This window comes from Glandiceps talaboti, chromosome 18, assembly GCF_964340395.1.
Source record: "Glandiceps talaboti chromosome 18, keGlaTala1.1, whole genome shotgun sequence".
NCBI classification, from domain to species: domain Eukaryota; kingdom Metazoa; phylum Hemichordata; class Enteropneusta; family Spengelidae; genus Glandiceps; species Glandiceps talaboti.
This window is the reverse complement of record NC_135566.1, coordinates 14,256,695-14,275,000: the sequence shown is the minus strand read 5'-3', so window position 1 is coordinate 14,275,000 and position 18,306 is coordinate 14,256,695. Positions and strand designations below refer to the sequence as shown.

At 34.3% G+C, this 18,306-nt stretch overlaps 1 protein-coding gene across 2 annotated transcripts in view; it reads left to right on the top strand.

The window, feature by feature from the left end:
* Positions 1–18,306, top strand: part of LOC144449549 (unconventional myosin-XVIIIa-like) — a 108,493-nt gene that overhangs the window by 1,414 nt on the left and 88,773 nt on the right. For both annotated transcript variants that reach the window (XM_078140098.1, XM_078140097.1), the window contains exon 1: positions 1–30. This exon is cut by the window's left edge and continues 1,414 nt beyond it. In XM_078140098.1, the coding sequence (XP_077996224.1) occupies positions 1–30 (30 nt within the window). The remainder of the gene's footprint in view (positions 31–18,306) is intronic.

Here is an 18,306-nt window from a genome sequence, read left to right as displayed (position 1 = left end):
AGTGGTAGTAAAAGATACAAGAAAACTGTGGTAAGTAATGAATATTATAGCCTGTAAGATACAGCATGTCTTGTCAGAGCTGTCAGATAAAAGAAGGCAGACATGAGGACATAATGAGATGATGTATCTTACAGTCTAAGAATGTATTAAATACTTCAAATTTTAGAGTTTCAGAAATTTAAAAAGTTGGCCACCAAGTCCAGAGACTTGGCTATCTGACCTGACATTAGTCTTTTACTAGGATAATCCAGTATGTCAAACTAACCTAGCCCTTGTTAAAACTCTATAATTTTGCCTTTTGAGTAGCATAATCTGTTCACTGTACATTCCTAGATGAATATAAAAGAACTAACCTGCAATGTCAACATAACGATTTTGTTTTTGTCACGTTGAATGACTTTATTTTTATGTTGGGGACACTTGACATACCGTTCTTTTCAAAGTCTAATTCTGGAGAGCTTATAAAATTCAGAAGTCACAGTGTAATGTTGTCTGGTGAGATTCAGAAGGAAAAGTCTTCAGGTCAAAGTCAGAGTTAACCAAAATAAAACTATTGACATTGGGACAAAAGTGTTTGTTTTAACTTATCAAAGATGACCTCATAAGGACACTTTGAAGTCGAATGAGAAGTTCATTTGATGTCCTAACTTACGTGATTTGAGTCAAAGTCCGAGTTAACTAAATAAAACTGGCATAAACTATAAGGTAAACGAACACCCTTTGTCTCAATGTCATAAAGGGTGTTCATTTAACTGATCAAAGATGACCTCGTAAGGACACCTCGAAGTCCAATGACAAGTTTATTTGATGTCCTTACTGGTGATGATCTTGTGATTGTAAATCAACACTCACAAAGGATTTCAGACATATGTACATCTCACCGTTTCCAGAACAAAATCAAATTCCACAAGTGACAATTCTGAAGACTGAAGTCAAAACATCAAGTCTTGTAAAATCCTGTACATTTGTACATCTGTAGGTGTCACTTCACCAAGACACAATATCAAACGTAGACAGGGAATTGTAATAATAAACATTACGGAGACATCTGACCTCAATACCACACATGTGAGTAATGGTTAAAGAACAAACTATATAGAAACATGAAGTCACCTCCTATTATACAGTAGTAGTCAAACAGTATTGTGTGATTTAGGTGAGAGAAGTACACATTTGAATGATAAAAGCTACCACAAACTTATTTGCAGTGTGAGGTTTTTGTTTTAAAAAAAAAGAGGAAATCGTGGTACACCATAGTATGTTTGCTGATCTACAGGAGATGAAAGCAAATATGTACTGAGATGAAGTACTTGGTCGGTGACAAAATTAATCTATACAGTCAATAGATTTTTCCATGAAATGTATATTTGGTTTGACTTTGCCTGGTGTGTTTTGACTACTTGAAAATATAGATAGACATTACACTATGACTTGGTATAGAGAAGGATTACTGTGTCAAATACAGAAAGTAGAATGTGTGGATGTTGAATTTGCCGTACTACTTTGTATGCGTACAGTGTTGTTGTATAATGTGGCAGGTGAAATTGTGCATAATAATTAGCTGATATTAATAATCATAAGTATTAAATCTGGTGTTAATTTCAATAGATCTGATTTTAAGGGATTTTAATTCTTATGACAAAATGATACTCGTTAACAAACTGAATTAATTTGTACACTTAAACTTGAGGATAATTTATGATGTTTGTGCCCGGAATATAAATGACATTGTCTCTCAGTGAGACTGTATAGCTGTTTTACAAGTCATGGAACAGGTATTAACCAGTATCATGCCAGAATGACACACTTATGCTTGCAATAAAATTACATTGCACACTTCCAGGTTCCTTTATCTACTCATTAACATACTATAAATTATGCAGCAAGTCGCCCTTGAGATTCCAAACCCAATTTTTTATGTTATCTAAACTTTAGAAGTCTGGTTATTTTTACGTACAAGGAAGTCTTTTATATTGAATCAGTCATGGGTTTGACCCAAATCTAGTATCATATTTGAATAACAATTGAATACTGCTGATGAAAGCGAGAATTAGAGAACTTACTTATGAATATGAGGAAATGTTTCAGTGTCTTTGTTAAGGGTGATAGGCAGGTAAAATCTTACAGGGTTTGGCAGTAATTTTACCAAGGTTCCTGAACATAATTGAGGTAGATTGTGTTGGGAAACTCGGCAATTTTAACCCCTTTCCCCCCTTTCTGTTACCGGGGTTCCCCAACCCTTAGCAAAGAAAAACCAGTATGTGTTAGGTCTGGTGTGGTTATAAACCTCATCAGACTGTGTGACAGGTTTGTTGGTCTGTTAATGAATGCATAGAACACGATATAACTCATAATGATGTAGTGTCGTGTTATGCGTCCACTTTAGGGAATTGTTACTGTCGCATTCTAATTCTTGTGGGGAGTCTTGGTTATAGCTAGGTACAATTAGTGGGTCTAACTTTACCAAACAGAGATGACATGACTTCCAATGTCAAGAATAAGAGAGGTTTCTGGATTTGACATACATCATGTGAAATTATAATAACTCTGTAAAAAATGATCAAATTGTAATCAAGGCGTGGATACAAAATCTGATACGCAAATACTTATCTCCTGGAATAACATGTAGATGCCCGGAATATGATAGTCACTAGAACTGTGTCGATGATGACGGAATACAGCATGTTGGTGTTGTACAAATGTAACATGAGGACGTTAGTAACAAGCTATGAATGTGACAGCGTAGTGTCTATTTACAAACGTCTGATTTGTTATAGCAAATATGGACTACAGACTCAGATGTGAGGTATTTGTAAGGATGAAATTACTATTACTGTTGCCGATAGATTTATTGCAGACACTTGTTATTGTCATTATAAAAGTGAACTAAACTACACTTTTACTATCTCATATATATATATCGTAATGAAAAATACAGGTTGGAGTTTTGTATACGGTTAAAGTAGGACAAGGCTTCAGACTTGACTGGTATTTAAATTTTATGTATTTAGGATAGGTGTTCATGTTTTTTGTATGAATGTATATAAATGCAAATTAATTTGAAGAATTCTCTGATTAAAAATGATTAGTTATTGTACATATTATTATTCTGCCGAAATATGAATGTAATTTATTCCTACGAAACATTCCTTCATTTATTTATTACACACAAGTGATCACAATCTAAAATATGTCATGTTTGATAACGATTGCAAAGTACAAGTTAACATGAATATACTTGATAAACATGCAAACTATAAGTCATAGAGTTTCAGTCTGTGAGTGACCTAGAAATCGATTGTGTTCTCATTTCTCTGAGGTTGGAAGACTTGATTACAGACAGAACTTGAACTTTAACAACCCATTTACTGATTTTCAAATGGATAAATTGATAGGTTTTTCTGTGAACTTATTCACTGCAAGGTAATCCAGTACCTGCATATTTTGGGTGGATACTGCACTGGATTATATCACTGAATAGAATAGTTTAAGGTGTATATATGTCCTGATGCTGTGTACTGAAGGGGATATTTCAGATTCAAAGCCACGGACAGCCTTCAGACTAACAATTCAACAACACGTGACGTTAGTTACTCTGTGATATTAATCAAAGAATCTACAGAATGCATACTTAAGTAGTACATTACATTCATTTCTGGCACATGACAATAAACATGTACATGTGTATGCCTGTTCTACATTTAACATACATTAGCAAAATATTTTAAATTTTAAAATATAAATATGTACATGTATGTACACATTTATGAATGTGGTTTGTTTGATTCTATAATACACAAGAAGAGCACCTACATGTATGTACACATATATGTATGCCTGTTGTTTTTAGTTTGTACACAAAGAAAAATATCTGAAGTGTATTACATGATGTACTACTCTAGTCCTTATATCTGTTGGATGTTTCTGTGATCACTTTCTCTCTCCACGTATAGTCAAATGGATAGATTTTACCGACAATCTAGTTAAATCGCTTGCTGGGGAAAGGCTGAACAGTGCATGTCAGTAGTAATCTATCACACACTGACAGTCAGTTGTAATTCTGACATTTGCTCACTAATCTTCAATTAGTATGGCCGTGTTTGATTAAATCATGTGGGGGACGTGATGACATCATCAGGTTTACATCAACTGTCCAATACCATTAAACTATCGCTGTCAGGGATAAAAACGAAATGTTGTGCTAGAGGGACCAGTTTGACTAAATATGAGGGAGATGATCACAGCGGCCGAAATATGTATAGGAAACTAAACTAGTCTGTTCATACCATATGTAGAGATGTCAGTGAACATATGGAAACCAACTAGTACCTACATGTAAGTTGATTTTGATGACAGGTCTGCATACTTAGCCATTGTGTGAATTCTACTAATATTTGTATACCTCAATAAATAGACAGTTACTTTATTTATAACAGATATAAACACACATGCCTATCTTGCAGAGATTTCAACTAGAGGTTATGTTATGTATGTGTATGACTACTGTTGTATTACATTGTTAGCTGTCATACCTCCTAGCCCCCCCCTCCCCCCATCCAATGCTTGTCCTAACTTCTGTTCTGGTAGCCATACATTTAGAGAGAATTGAAGAATTCTAATTTTCAGGGAAATTTGTCCCAGAGGTGTGCCCCAAGCTACCTTAAAGAGTGATGGATTGCATATTCAAAAGTCTGAACACCTGAGGTTTACGACATTGGAATGCCTGATTTAGAATGTAGGACATACAGAATCATGACATACGGGTAGTTAAACTTTAAAAGACATCATGTATATTATAGGTGTTAGTTGTTCCCTCAATACATCAAACTGTTGTGTAGTTGTGAAATTTATTGAGTTACCCACCAAAGGTTACCGTGTGAGTTTTGATGACAAAGGATTGCATAGTTACAAGCTTAAAATCAAACATTGAAATTCAAGTAATTCAAATTGCCAGATTTTGACCAAATTATTATTGGTTTATAAGGACAGATATGATTTGAATTATGTTATTTTTTTAATATCGTTTATTTTTTTACATAGTTCTTCTTATACTGGCACTGTGGCAGAGCAGCTACAAATGGACAGAGACAGTTAACACAAATGTATATGTAAATTTTGTGCTGAAAAGTAGGGGACAGAAAGTTTTGGCACTGTGTTTAAAATAGTTCAAACAAGATTTCAATAACACCAGGCCAAAGTAATAACTACAGATAATTTCAAAGCGATCATGTACATGATATATTTCCCTTTCCTTTTTAAATTTCTATAGTATTATAAAATAAAATAAAATACAAGATCTAAATAAATTATGCAGGCTTGCCTGCGTGAAGAATGGCGTTTTTGCTTAGTTTGGGGAACCCCAGTATAAACAGGAAGAGTGGTCTAGTCCTTATATGGAATCGTTAGGATTTACACCGTCACTCACTTTGGCATCCAGACTACACTAAGGGGAAATATAGTAAACAGGCACAGTTTCCCATGGATACATAATACCATACATTTGGTAGGGAACCCCAGTAAAATGACGAGGGAACTTGGGTAGAATTTACCTGCTTACCGCCTTTAACTAAAAACACTGCTGTAGAACAAGAAGGTATTCATTATATTCAGTATTCATTTCTGAATATAGAGAGAGTAAAAGTAATGAAACCTAAACTATTGTCAGTACATGTATTTACAATTACAAGGATATTGTCTACTTTAAAACAATTGAAATCGTTAATTTTAAGTGATTCCAAGTATGTGGTTTACACAGAAGTAAACATAGACATAGGGGTGGGTTGAGAGATGAGAGATCATTGTAAGTACATGTAAATGACACTTTTAATCATACCAAACGTTTCTATTCAGTTGGGAGATTTAGGACAGTAAGAAGATTTATCATGAAAAGTGACAAGCTATTTTAAAGAGATCCCACAGATAAAAAGAAGAGTGAGTCTGGAAATAAAATAGTGTCTTCCTCAGAGATCAAGTTTCATTGAAGTCAATTATTGTGTACATTTCAGACATACTTGGTACATAAATGAAAAACAATAGGCGTGTTATACATTTACATACAGCCTGGATTAGATTACTTGTTTTAATTCTAAATGACAATTAAAATAGACAAAAAGAGTGGGATAAGTTGATCAAAGAAAAGTTATATAATGAGTTTTGAGTCTTGCCATGGAATTGTCTTATGTAATGACTATACCACCTTGTTCTAATTTGCCATGGCGACACCTTCATACCTCTCCCAGTCAAAACATTTCTGAGTTGACCAGTTTGCTAGATATGTGTATGAAGTATGTATACTGGGTACTGTATACTATGGTAAAGGGTTTGGTTGGCTATGTAAATATTTCATGGAATTTGTTGTATATATACCTGGGAATTTTTTTATGATCATGATTTAGGTTTAGGATAAACTATTAAAACTGTTAATGGTAATTAATAGCCCTAGCCACACATGAATCAATTTGAAACTGATTTAAACTGAATATGATTCTCAGTTTAAATTGGTTTAAAAACTGGTTTCCGTCCCCAAGAGAAAAGAGAGCAATATGGATTTGAATTGATTTGATTTTCAGTCGGTTCTGAACCCATTTACTTTGCATCAGTTTGAGACCCCCTCTTGAGTTGGTTTTGAACCGATTCAATAAGTTCAGTTTAGTTTAAGCGTATGTAGGGACAGAATTTTGATTCAATTTTGACCCAGATCAGCATTCAACTTGGTAACAAGGATAAATTATTGGTTCCACAGTGAAATGCAATAAGGCTAAAAATTGTGTATTTCTGACTGAGGTATTCTGAAAAAAATTTTGGTTTGGGTCGAAGCAATATTTTTCAAAAAATAAAAACAATTAAAAAGATAAAATAGAAATAAAATAAAATCCCTGACCTACCTACCCTATTCTCTTGAGGCCATGTTATCGGAAACACACAATTATTTGTTTTTTAACCCAGAGTCCAGTGATGGGGAGGATTTTTGGCTCACTTTTCCCCTCTCCATCTAACATTTCTTTAAATGTAGTCTAGTCTGGATGCCAACGTGGTCTCTAACTAAACCACGTGTAAATCTTAATTATACCATATGAGGAAATAGACTACCATAAATGAAGATTTGGCCAAAACAGGTGCAAATTTTTGTTGGGCTTTTAATTGTTCCTCCTGTTAGATGATGTTGATACAAAATGTAGCATCACCACATGATTAGAACCAGCTTTGTAGGTACCCATATGATCTCAGTAGATATACTGGCAGGATTAGCCAATCACAAAGGGATAGATTTCACGATGGACATAGATGTAGATGTATGTAAGTGGGGTTGAATTGAGTCACTGGGAAATATATAGTTTTACATGTATATGTATTTGGTGTATACTGTAATACATGTAAAGTACATACTCCACTCCAATGTCAAAGATATTCCCTCCTGTTGCTGTGATACAAATGGGTTCTAGGGTATGGGAGTCAAATGACGGGTTAATGATATTCTCCAATGCGCACACACATACACATAAACAAATTAGATTTTCTGGTTTGTTTATAATACATGTACTAGACTGTAGCAGTGGAGGTTAATTGGTGTGAGATAGAGAAAACATTTCTACAGCTATGTTTAAAGGGTCTATGGTTTAAGGGTATTAGGCAAGAGGTAAACATGCTGTGATAAGGAGAGAAGATTGTGGAATTAATGAAACAGTAGAACTGGAATGGAATTGTGAAGCCTAGGGCACCACAGTCTGTATCCAGCAGGTCTGTATCAGAGTGAACGTTTTTACAGGCTTCAGAACAGTTGAAGGATGCCCTGCCTTTGGGTACTATGAATGCCTTCATTAGTGTGTCTATGCTAGGTGATGTAACTTATATACTTTGAGAAAGAACGTAATAAATCACATCATGTTACAACACGGGGCTATGTTGATTTCAATGAACAAATGTACAACAAAACATCATGGTACAATGGGAAAGAGAAGAGAGTTTGTCTGTGTGCGGTGATTTGATTTATAAGTCTGTACAACACCACCTGATACCTAATATCATTAGTTAACCACGGTTTCCTATTTAAGGTGTAATTGGACTTTTGTATGATCTGTGGACAACCAAATGAGAAAAAAAGAATCTATTAGTGTAGAGCAACTACATACAGTACATTACTTTAGGTGCCAAGCAAGTAATAGAAATATCGCATCGCCATGGAAATTTCCTGTCAGATTTAGAACTACAGGTGAATGGAATAGGAAATTGGGGTGAAAGGTCGAATTCCTTAAGGGTGGGGTGAAAGGTCGTATCCCTCCTCGCACTTGAAATAAAGTATACTGTCATTGGTCATCCATATGTTTGTATTGTATTATTGTGTTGGGTAGCAATTGTGCATCACCTGGCAAAGAATTTCCACTTTGGTTTTGAGTAAACTGATCAATAGATACATGTATTGAATAAAACTTGAGTTGAATACAGAAGTCCTTGCGTTATTATCCATACTTACATGTACATCCACGCAATGGATAAAATAGCAGTACAATAACAAAAACATGCTGTACACGGTTTGAAATTTCTGTTGTAACTTGCAAGTTAAAAAATATAGGGTGAAACTTTACAGGTCAAATTTTATTTTTCTGTCTTAATAACTACCATGTCTACCAGATTTATCCAGTTCTACCATAGACCCTCAACCCACCGAGGGTCTGTAGTGCTACACTGTACATGTGTATGTCTACAGAGCATGTGCCAGTGTTTCAAATAATCCCATGTCAATATTATGAAATTTCATTTCTGTCATATTCTGTAGAATTGGACAGTATTGACGCTAGGCTAAAATGATCGGTATGGCTTAGATGTTTTTGTTTTTCTCATAAATGAGTGTTATTTCACTTTTTTGCTAAGAGATATTAATGGTATGAAAATACTGACTGTCAAATTTTCACACGCTGTGAGAGTGAGTAACAACTTGCATATGTTTAGTACAATTTATATAGGTCAGTGTGAATTAAAGTATGTAGAGGGCTGTAGTGAAGAGAAGTTCATGTTGGGAAAACAGACTTTAGGCTTATCTATATATACATGTATGTGAGAAGGAAAAATTTGAAACTTACAAACTGAAAGTATGTGTATGATTGTGTATTAAAGGCCCATGATTCAATCCTTGGTTCTCACATTAGCGTTATCTTATCAGTGGAGGTTTAAGGATTATATTGGATCATTCTTTTGTTCTTGGCCCACATTTTCTACAGCTCTGCCAGGACAGGTGTTTTTCTCACCAAAATTTTAATCCTAATTCAAATTAGACATACTGTATGCTGTAGGATTTGAAGTTGACATACTAAAAATAGTGAAATATCGTTTGTGATATTACTATACGGAAATGAAACTTATTATTCATTACAACAATCTATCAAAGTGTATGAAAAATACAGTATGCATTGATGTATTAACCCTTTCAGGACTAGAAACATTCCCGCCAACATTTTTGAACAAAAATTCTTGTTTCTCTGTAATTTTTGGAAAAAGATCAACTTTATTTTAGACCAGAATTCAAGAAATATTACTTCCCAATGAAGTTATATTCTTAAATTTTAGTAAATGTTCTTACAATCAAGTTTCTATTTATTCCAATGTCGTCTCTAGGAATGAAAGGGTTAAAAACATGCAGTGCTGTCCAGACAGCTAATAATAAAATGTAAATATTAAAGATATGATATGACATTCATACCATGCAGTAATAATTCAAGCTACGGATACTAGACAGACGGAAAGATAATACATGTAAATATGGTTATGATTTATATGTAGTTTCATGAGAAGCTCATTAGAATTCTAATTTATAAAAAAATATACTGGAACTTGATAGGTGTTGTAGTCAGTGTTTTTATAGAATACAAATAATACTTTAATGACAGTCTTACAGATTACATGAATCATATTTTAGTAAAGCCAGCTGTGTGATGAGTCAGGGTTGTAGAAGCTTTATAACAGGCGGGCAAAAAATCTGGTAACTGTAGGGTGTTTGTAGACTCTCTAGTTTAGTTCCTATATGGTATCGTTACCATTTACACCTCCACTCACAGTATAGTCAAAGTCTTTACTTTAGAAGTCCTGAGATGCAATATTTAAAATTCATCCACAGCCACCCACACAGTCATTAACATCATGTCTTTGTTAACCAAATTCAAAATTCTAACCTATAACACAGTCCCCTCATAAATACATGTGCATGTAGTTCAGTGTTTATTGGGGCAGTTATGTAATGTCCATATATGGTATATTTGTCAGCTCAGGATGCTACTTATACATCACTATAAGAGTTGGGGTTCACTGATTGGATGAACAACTTTCTGTGCTGATTGAGAGACTTTGACTAGACGTGGTTTAGTTAGAGACCATAGATAGCCTCAGGAGTATATAGCTAGCAGAAAGCGGCTGTTTTGTATGTACCAATAATACCGCATATCCTTTCTGGGATTTCCACCATCCAACAAAGTTATACATTTCATGTAAATATCTGCAGGAGTAACCCTGCTATGAGCTTAAAGCCTGGCAACACTGAAAGTATAGGAAATCTATGAAGCGTATGATGTTTTTAATACAGTACAGTACTCACACATTGCCACTGTGTGTACACAAATTTCTGAATTTATGTGGACGAATAATTATAAAGATTACTACTCTGAAACTACATCTTGTGTCACTGTAATGTCCAAATTACATGCCATGAAACTGGGGTGTTTTTTTTTTACGTCCATCTCAGTGACAGTCCATGCACAAATATTGTATTCTATGTCGGGGTTATGTATGATTTACAACTTAATGTTTGTATTACATGTAGATGTCAATGTACTATGAAGATAGATAGCGTTACTGCCAATAACTCTCTCTCGCAGACTGTTCGTATTAAACCAATATTGAAAGTCTAATACTGAATTGATAGAATTTACAGTAATCCTGTGCAATGTGTTCTAGACTACCAGACATGCAAATGTAGTCAATTTATAAATCATTCATAAATAATGAGAATTATAATGAATATTCTTCACAAATTATCATTTGTGTATTTCAAAACCGATATTTAACATTCAATTTTTCCTAGTCGATATTAAAAAAGGGATAATGTTAATAATGTCAGTCTGAAATGAAAATTATGATATGCCAAGAATTTCTGTACTTCTTAGGATAATTTTGTCAAATATTATTATTATCCTTTTTAGGCAGAATGTACTTGATTTTGTATTGTAACACACTTACTGCATTTTCTGTGCTGTGATTCGTCAATACGTGGTAACATGGTATGTAGAGTTTTTGTGTATGCTGTACTATCATAGGTGTTTAGCTAATTGTTGATCAAAAACATCAAAATACTGATAAAATTTGAACAATTGTGTTTTTTACTTTTACCTGTCATGCAATCATTGTATTTTGCCTTGTCACAGTGGTGAAAGTAAATTAAGATTAAAACAAATTGAATGAATTAAGTTGATAACGCAGGTGCAACTATCAGGACAGTGATGATGAAACTTGCAACTGAATTATAAAATGTAACCCTAGGGCTCTCTAACCTTAAACCAGGACACCGCTCGCATTTGAATGAATTTTTTTTGTGTAGGTAGTAAACAGAGTGTCTTGTGGAATACATGTATTGGGATTCATACTATAATCTTTCTCTGTTTGCAAAAAAAGCAATAAAAAATTATGAACATATATAATATATGTAAATTTGTATCAATTCACTCATATAAAACTATTATATTTCTCAAGTACTCCCAAAAATACAAATTTCGGCAAATCGCGAGTATTACACTGTTACCCAGCTGAGCCATGATCAAAGAATACTAGCAGGGTTTGTAAACTAAATGTTACCATTTTGTGTTTAGTATCATACACCGTGTACAACTTCAGGAACAAAACTGAAACTGTTTGCACAGCAAAATACAATGGACAGTAATATAATAAGCATATATATGTTGTGTAGAGAGCTTCATCTGTGGTTGGTTGATAACACATGCTAGCATTCAAGTAGAACACAATAATTGCACAGAAATACTACACCTTGTAAAACTCTAAAAGTAACAGTAAACTTCAAGGTACATGTATGTGTACTGTGGTTTTAAAACACCTGGTTATTATATGATGGTTTATAGTGTACATTCACTGTTATATTATGTAGATGGACACACTGACATAACAGAAATGCTGAAAATATACTGGAAGTTTCAGCCATATATACTGAACAGTCTAGTGCTATCCTGCAGCGAATCTCAAGAGTTCTCTTTAGGATTCAATACACGTTGTTAACATCTAGAGTAAATGTATACATGTACTATAGCTTCTAAGCATATGACAAAACTTACATGATGTGTGGTAGTGTACATAACTGTTTGTTTTATCATGTAGTTGGACATTTTTTAAATGCAGAGCACTAAAATCATGTGAAAAATGTAGACGTTCCAACAAAGTGTGCTGTGGCTTCTAAGCTCATAGCTTTAGTACGATAGTGTACACTGTCACATACATTACAACTGTTACATGATTTAGTCGGACACTTCTAATCTGTACAATGATATTTGAACCCACTTTCCAAGGCTTTACTTTACAACAAAGCCACTCTTCCTACAATGTTACTTGCACAACCATACATTCTTCACATTATCCCCAGGCAATCCTCGGGAGATCTACTTTATTTCACTTTTTTGACATGTAAATGAAACGCAGCCCAGAGAAATAGACACCGTTGTCATATGTCACTGGTGTGGTTTTCTTGTATAAACATTACAAGCATTGTATAGTATTCTTGTGGTATTTTACTAATGTTTCATTGTCATTGTTTGTATTTGTATCCCAGTTCCTGGATAACATTCATGTAAGACATACACACACACTTAAAGTTTAGTGTTAGTAATTTACAAAGGTTTTTAGGACTTCAGTAAACAGAAGAAAAATCTGAGTAGTGGACTTTTCTTCTGCGAAAATTAAATGCCTTGAAAAACAACATACACTGCTTTATAACTCACTACATCATACAAGGGATTATGCTTGCCATGATTTTTAAGCACAACTGTGCCTTTAGCAAGACGTTGTTTGTTTTCAACTATTGTCTGGTGGAAATGAGTTTATACAGCCCACTAGCAGTTCAGGATCTAATCTGGGTCCATCTAATTATCTCTCTTTCTTCTCTCACCTGGCTTGGTGCTCCAAATTTCACCTCTCACACAGTCTACTTAGAAACAGAGAAAATGTTCCTACATCCATAGATACATAAATGTAATTATGTACAAATGTAGCAACATTGATAGCCCAGAGACTTGGCTCTTTAGCTTGGTATTATGTTGTTTGACCAAATTTTCAGGCAAATAACATACAGTCATCAAGCCAAGTCAATCTCTGGGTAATTGATGCTGTATATAGAAATCATTCATTGTGTTCCTGTACTGCACCATACATTGTATACTCAGTGATTCAAATCACATTTTGAACAGAAAATCAGACATAGCAGAGAGACCTTTCTAGTTAAGCTATTACATTATAAAGTTCATACATGTATGTAGGGCACTACTATAATAGTAGTACTTGGTTACCAACCAAATGTCATTGACCTAAGCCCATAACTATGAGGGGAGAAAGAAATTAGAAATTTGGATTATGCTTTAGTTGGTCCAATGTCAAAATAGTATTGAAATATTTCCATTTGTCAAACTCTTACATTTGAAATATGACAGTGATTTTAGTGTTTTTTTGTCAATTAGTTTGTTTTCCAGTGTTTTTATTTAGTAACTTATAGTTATTGTCATCAGGTTGTCAGATGTGGCATACATGTAGGAGTCCAGAGGCCGAATAAGGCTTAAAGGCCAAATTTATCTTACACTTCGTTTTACCTATTGATCACTTTCAAGTGACTCGTTTTACAATGTAGAACATGTTATTCTTTTCCCAAGGTGACTAGTGTTATTTTGTCACAGAGGAACAACCTCCTGAATGATACTGTAAAACCTGGAAATTTTCGCTAAAAGATTTATTTTCACTAATTTTGCTAGAAAATAGAAACGCAAAAATAGTTAGTGACTTGAATGCCTTCCTTCCTGTACATGAAAGCAATGTGGCAATCTGGTAATTAGTAAAAAATTATGTTTGAGAACTAGCTGAAGACTGTACTAAAATTGTAAAATTTTGTAAAAGTGAAAATATCTAGGTTTACAGTATTCTACAAAATGTAGTTTGAGGCTGATACCACAAAAATCGACAAATTTAATGACTTCTGAAGTCAGCATTTTCTCTGGGTATTCTGTGTGGTGACAGTACAGTATGTATGTATCTCCTGAGGGGTTTGTTTACCTTGTCGACAAGGTAGGAACTAAGTTATACCTCAGTGACCTGATTGATAGTTTTTGTGAAGTAGACCTGACTGAGTAGTGGGTGTGCACCCTGTAAAATAAGAATTCCTTTACTCTGAGACTGGTCTAAACAAGACACTGTAACGTTTGGTTGGGTTTGGAGCTTTAGTGTTTGCTCAGTCATCTCTGTAGAATGTTGGTTTGCTTTGTCTTTAGTCACAAGTCAGTAAACATTTAGGGAAGTTGTATGTACCACTGATCATGAATTTGATGTTGGTAGATATCAATTGAAGGTTATTATAGATAAAGTAATGTGTCAAGGGAATCAATAACATTTAGAAGGTTGATTTTGGAATGATATAGGCAACAGATTAAACCCTCCCCTCACACCCCACACACACCTACCACCACCAACCACCAACCCAACCACCTCCACCACGACTAACACCACTACCAACACCACCTCCACCACTACCACCTCCACAACTACCAATCCACCACTACATGCACCTACTCCACCACCACCTCCACCACTATCAACTCCACCACCCCCACCCCTACCCCCACCACTACTACCACCACCACCTCCACTAACAAAAATAAAAACAATCAACCCCAAACAACAACATACCCTCTGTATACAAACAACAAATAAAGATGTTGGACAATAGTCTACAGATTTATTTACTCCCCGCCCAACAATAATTATGATTAACCAAGACAATATACTCAAAGTATAAAGAACAGTAAAATCTTAATTTTTTTTTTTTTATTTTTTTTTTTTTTTGGGGGGGGGGGAAGGGGGGCTCTATACATGTATATCTACATCTGCACAAGTGGTAAAAGATTTACTAAATCATGAGTAAAAAAAATACCCCCCCCCAAAAAAACAAACAAACCCCAAACAAACAAACCCAACAACAACAACAACAACAACAACAACAAACAAACACACAAACAAACAAACAACCAATACACACATAGGTGGTCTGTAAGCTCATGTATATCATAATGTTTCTACTAAAGGCTGGTGAACGGTCTGAACTCCTATATTAAACAGAAAGAAAGAAATCAGGTAAACTGCCGTGGTTTCCAATCTACTATATCATAATTTTGTTGTGGAACATCAAAGTGATTGGGGAACTCAAATAGATGATTGCTGCTAGTAGGATTAGATGATTTATTAGCCAGAGATAATACACTTTGCCATTTCCTTCTGCCAATACATATCGGAGGTAATTGAAAGAGAATCAACATGAGACGTCTTATATAATAATTAATAGTATAGTACATTATTTTAACTTTAAGTTTTAAGTATTCTTTCAACCGTGAGAATAAGTCATGCAGTATACCCTCTAAGCCATTTTGACATACCACTGACGTACAACATTTTCTCGTGACGCATCAACATTTAATGTTTCCCTTATTCATTCTTTCAGTGTGAAAAGTGAGTCTTTTTTTAATATGATTTTTTTTTAAAGTAAAGAAAACCCAGTCTTTATCATTTTGATCAACTATGTATAATATTTTGTCTGTAATTGGCCATATTATGGATGACAAAGGAGAGCTTATTTTGGATTTTTAAATTGTAAAACATCTTTACGATGTTTTCTACTACAAAGACACTGAAACAGCATCAACAAAGTCCATCTTTGTAAACCGATAAATTGCAAAAAAAGTATGGGGAAAAATTGTTATGTGTACCATACAATAAATATCAAACAATTTTATACACTTTTAATTTGTTTGCAATTTATTGATAAACAAGAACTTATGTTAATTATTTGTTTGCATAGGAAAATATAGTAAAGTTGTTTTAGGCCAAAAAAAATTTGTTTGGTTCCAGTTACTTGACCCCACCTAGTTTTTCACTGCCGACCCTAAACTTTTTTTAACATATGAGAGAAAAATTATGAAATCACGAAAATTGTGAAGTCTCACAAGAAATAGTGGATTCGCAAACTGACTTCAACTATAGAAAGACAATATAGAACTGTTCTTCTAATCTGTTATGGATGTGCATCTGATGAGATGAAACCAATAACACAGAGACCATATGTAAAACAACGGAAAACATAACTACCTGAAATAGACACTCACGTATTAAAAAAAAAATATCTAAACAAAAAAAAATAAAAAAATAAAAAATCGACCTACCCCCACCTATTCTAAAATTGAACGTAATCGGAACCACACAATTTTGATTGTTCGGCCATATCAATTAAAAAAAACCAAAATAGATACCAAATTCTTATTCATATGACCACTTTATCAAGTGCTTTATAATTATGTGTACAAAACATTTGAAATTAGAACATTCAGGATATTAGTTGGTACTGGGAGAAATATGGTTTGTGAAATATTACATCGACTAGTTTGTAATTTGTTGATCCAGAATCTCAATCCTTTGCATAATAAATGAAATAGAACTAAATCCTGATTGCTATCACGATAAATTCATGAATTTATGATCACATGGTATACTGCAGTGGTTTTTAGAACACCTGCAATGTATGGTTAGTTATTAATAGATTTTAATTTAAAAAGATCATCGGGGTCAGACGTGATGTGTATTGATAGCTGTGGCTATTTCTACATAGCATAATCGCTCTAAATTACATGCTTTTAAGTTTAGTAGTGAAATACCCAAAATATCATAAAATCATTTTTTTTGTTATCTTCATATTTATTTGATGGAATTGTCTTTTGTAGTTTGGTTGTAGGTATTAAAGAACATGTCGGAAATTCTTTGATAAATATGGGATCTGTTAATGTTATCTCAATTTGAAAATTTTGACTTGTCACCTAAATGCATGTACAGTAAATATACAATATAAGCAGTGTTGGTATCAGTGTGCCCTCTAATGATAGCCAAATTTTGTTGTTGTGAGTCAAAACAAAAAACCTGTCATTTCTTGTGAGTCACCACATTGTAAGAGATAGGGGAGCACCAAATTTTGGTGTGTGTCGCTAGAAATTGTGTGTGTTAGTGGCACGTCAAATTGGCTTAAAATCTTAGAGGGCACACTGGTATATATACATATGTATGGAGCCCGAACTGAACAACATGAAATTTTATTGGGATGAGAGTGGTCTCTTCACAAGCACTGGGGTAGTCTTATCCTGATGATAACATGTAGTGTTTGTACGTGATTCTATACATGTATTGTTAGCCTAGTGACTGAATAAGTGAACAAGTAGATATGCTAAATGGTTGGTACTTCAGTGAGAAATTTGTGTTAATTTATCATGGCTTGACTTGAAATGTCAGGTGTTGGACATTAGAAATGGGGGTGTTCGTGTGTACTGAACGAAAACTTTGTTTGAAATACATTGTATGTGTTGGTATCAGCTAAGTTTTTAGAACTATGGTAATAGAGTAGGTATAAAGTGTGGTATAATCTTAGTAAAATTGTACATAGCCTTGTACATGTTTTGTACTTGTACTTGTAATGAGGAACCCAGGTAAATTGTTAGTGGTCTAGTTGCTTTACGACGTGTTATGATTACTATGATTCATCTCCACCCAAATGGGAAAGTCGTTATTCTAGCACACAAATCTGTGCTACCCCAGCTGGGCGGAGGGAAAACGACGCATGTCAGGAGTAATCCATCACAACTTGACTGGCAGTTGCAATAGTTACTTTAGACCGAACTTTACCTCTCCAGTCTGAAACTAAAATCATGTGGGGACGCGGTAACGTCATCATGTTTATATAAACGCAGTCGGGGTAGCACTGATTTTTGTGCTAGAATAACGACATTCCCTAAACATGAGTGGAAATGATCGTAGTTAATCGTAACACATCGTATAGGAACTAGACTAATTGTTAGAGGAACTCAGCAGGATTTAACAGATCAACAAACACTTAAAACAAAACCTCAACATTACGTTTATATCACCACCTACAGGCTTCCTCAGTAATTGACAAAAAACATGTAACAACAAAGAAAAACGGGAAGGATGAGGTCAATAAAATGTATGACTGTTTTGAAATCCTGC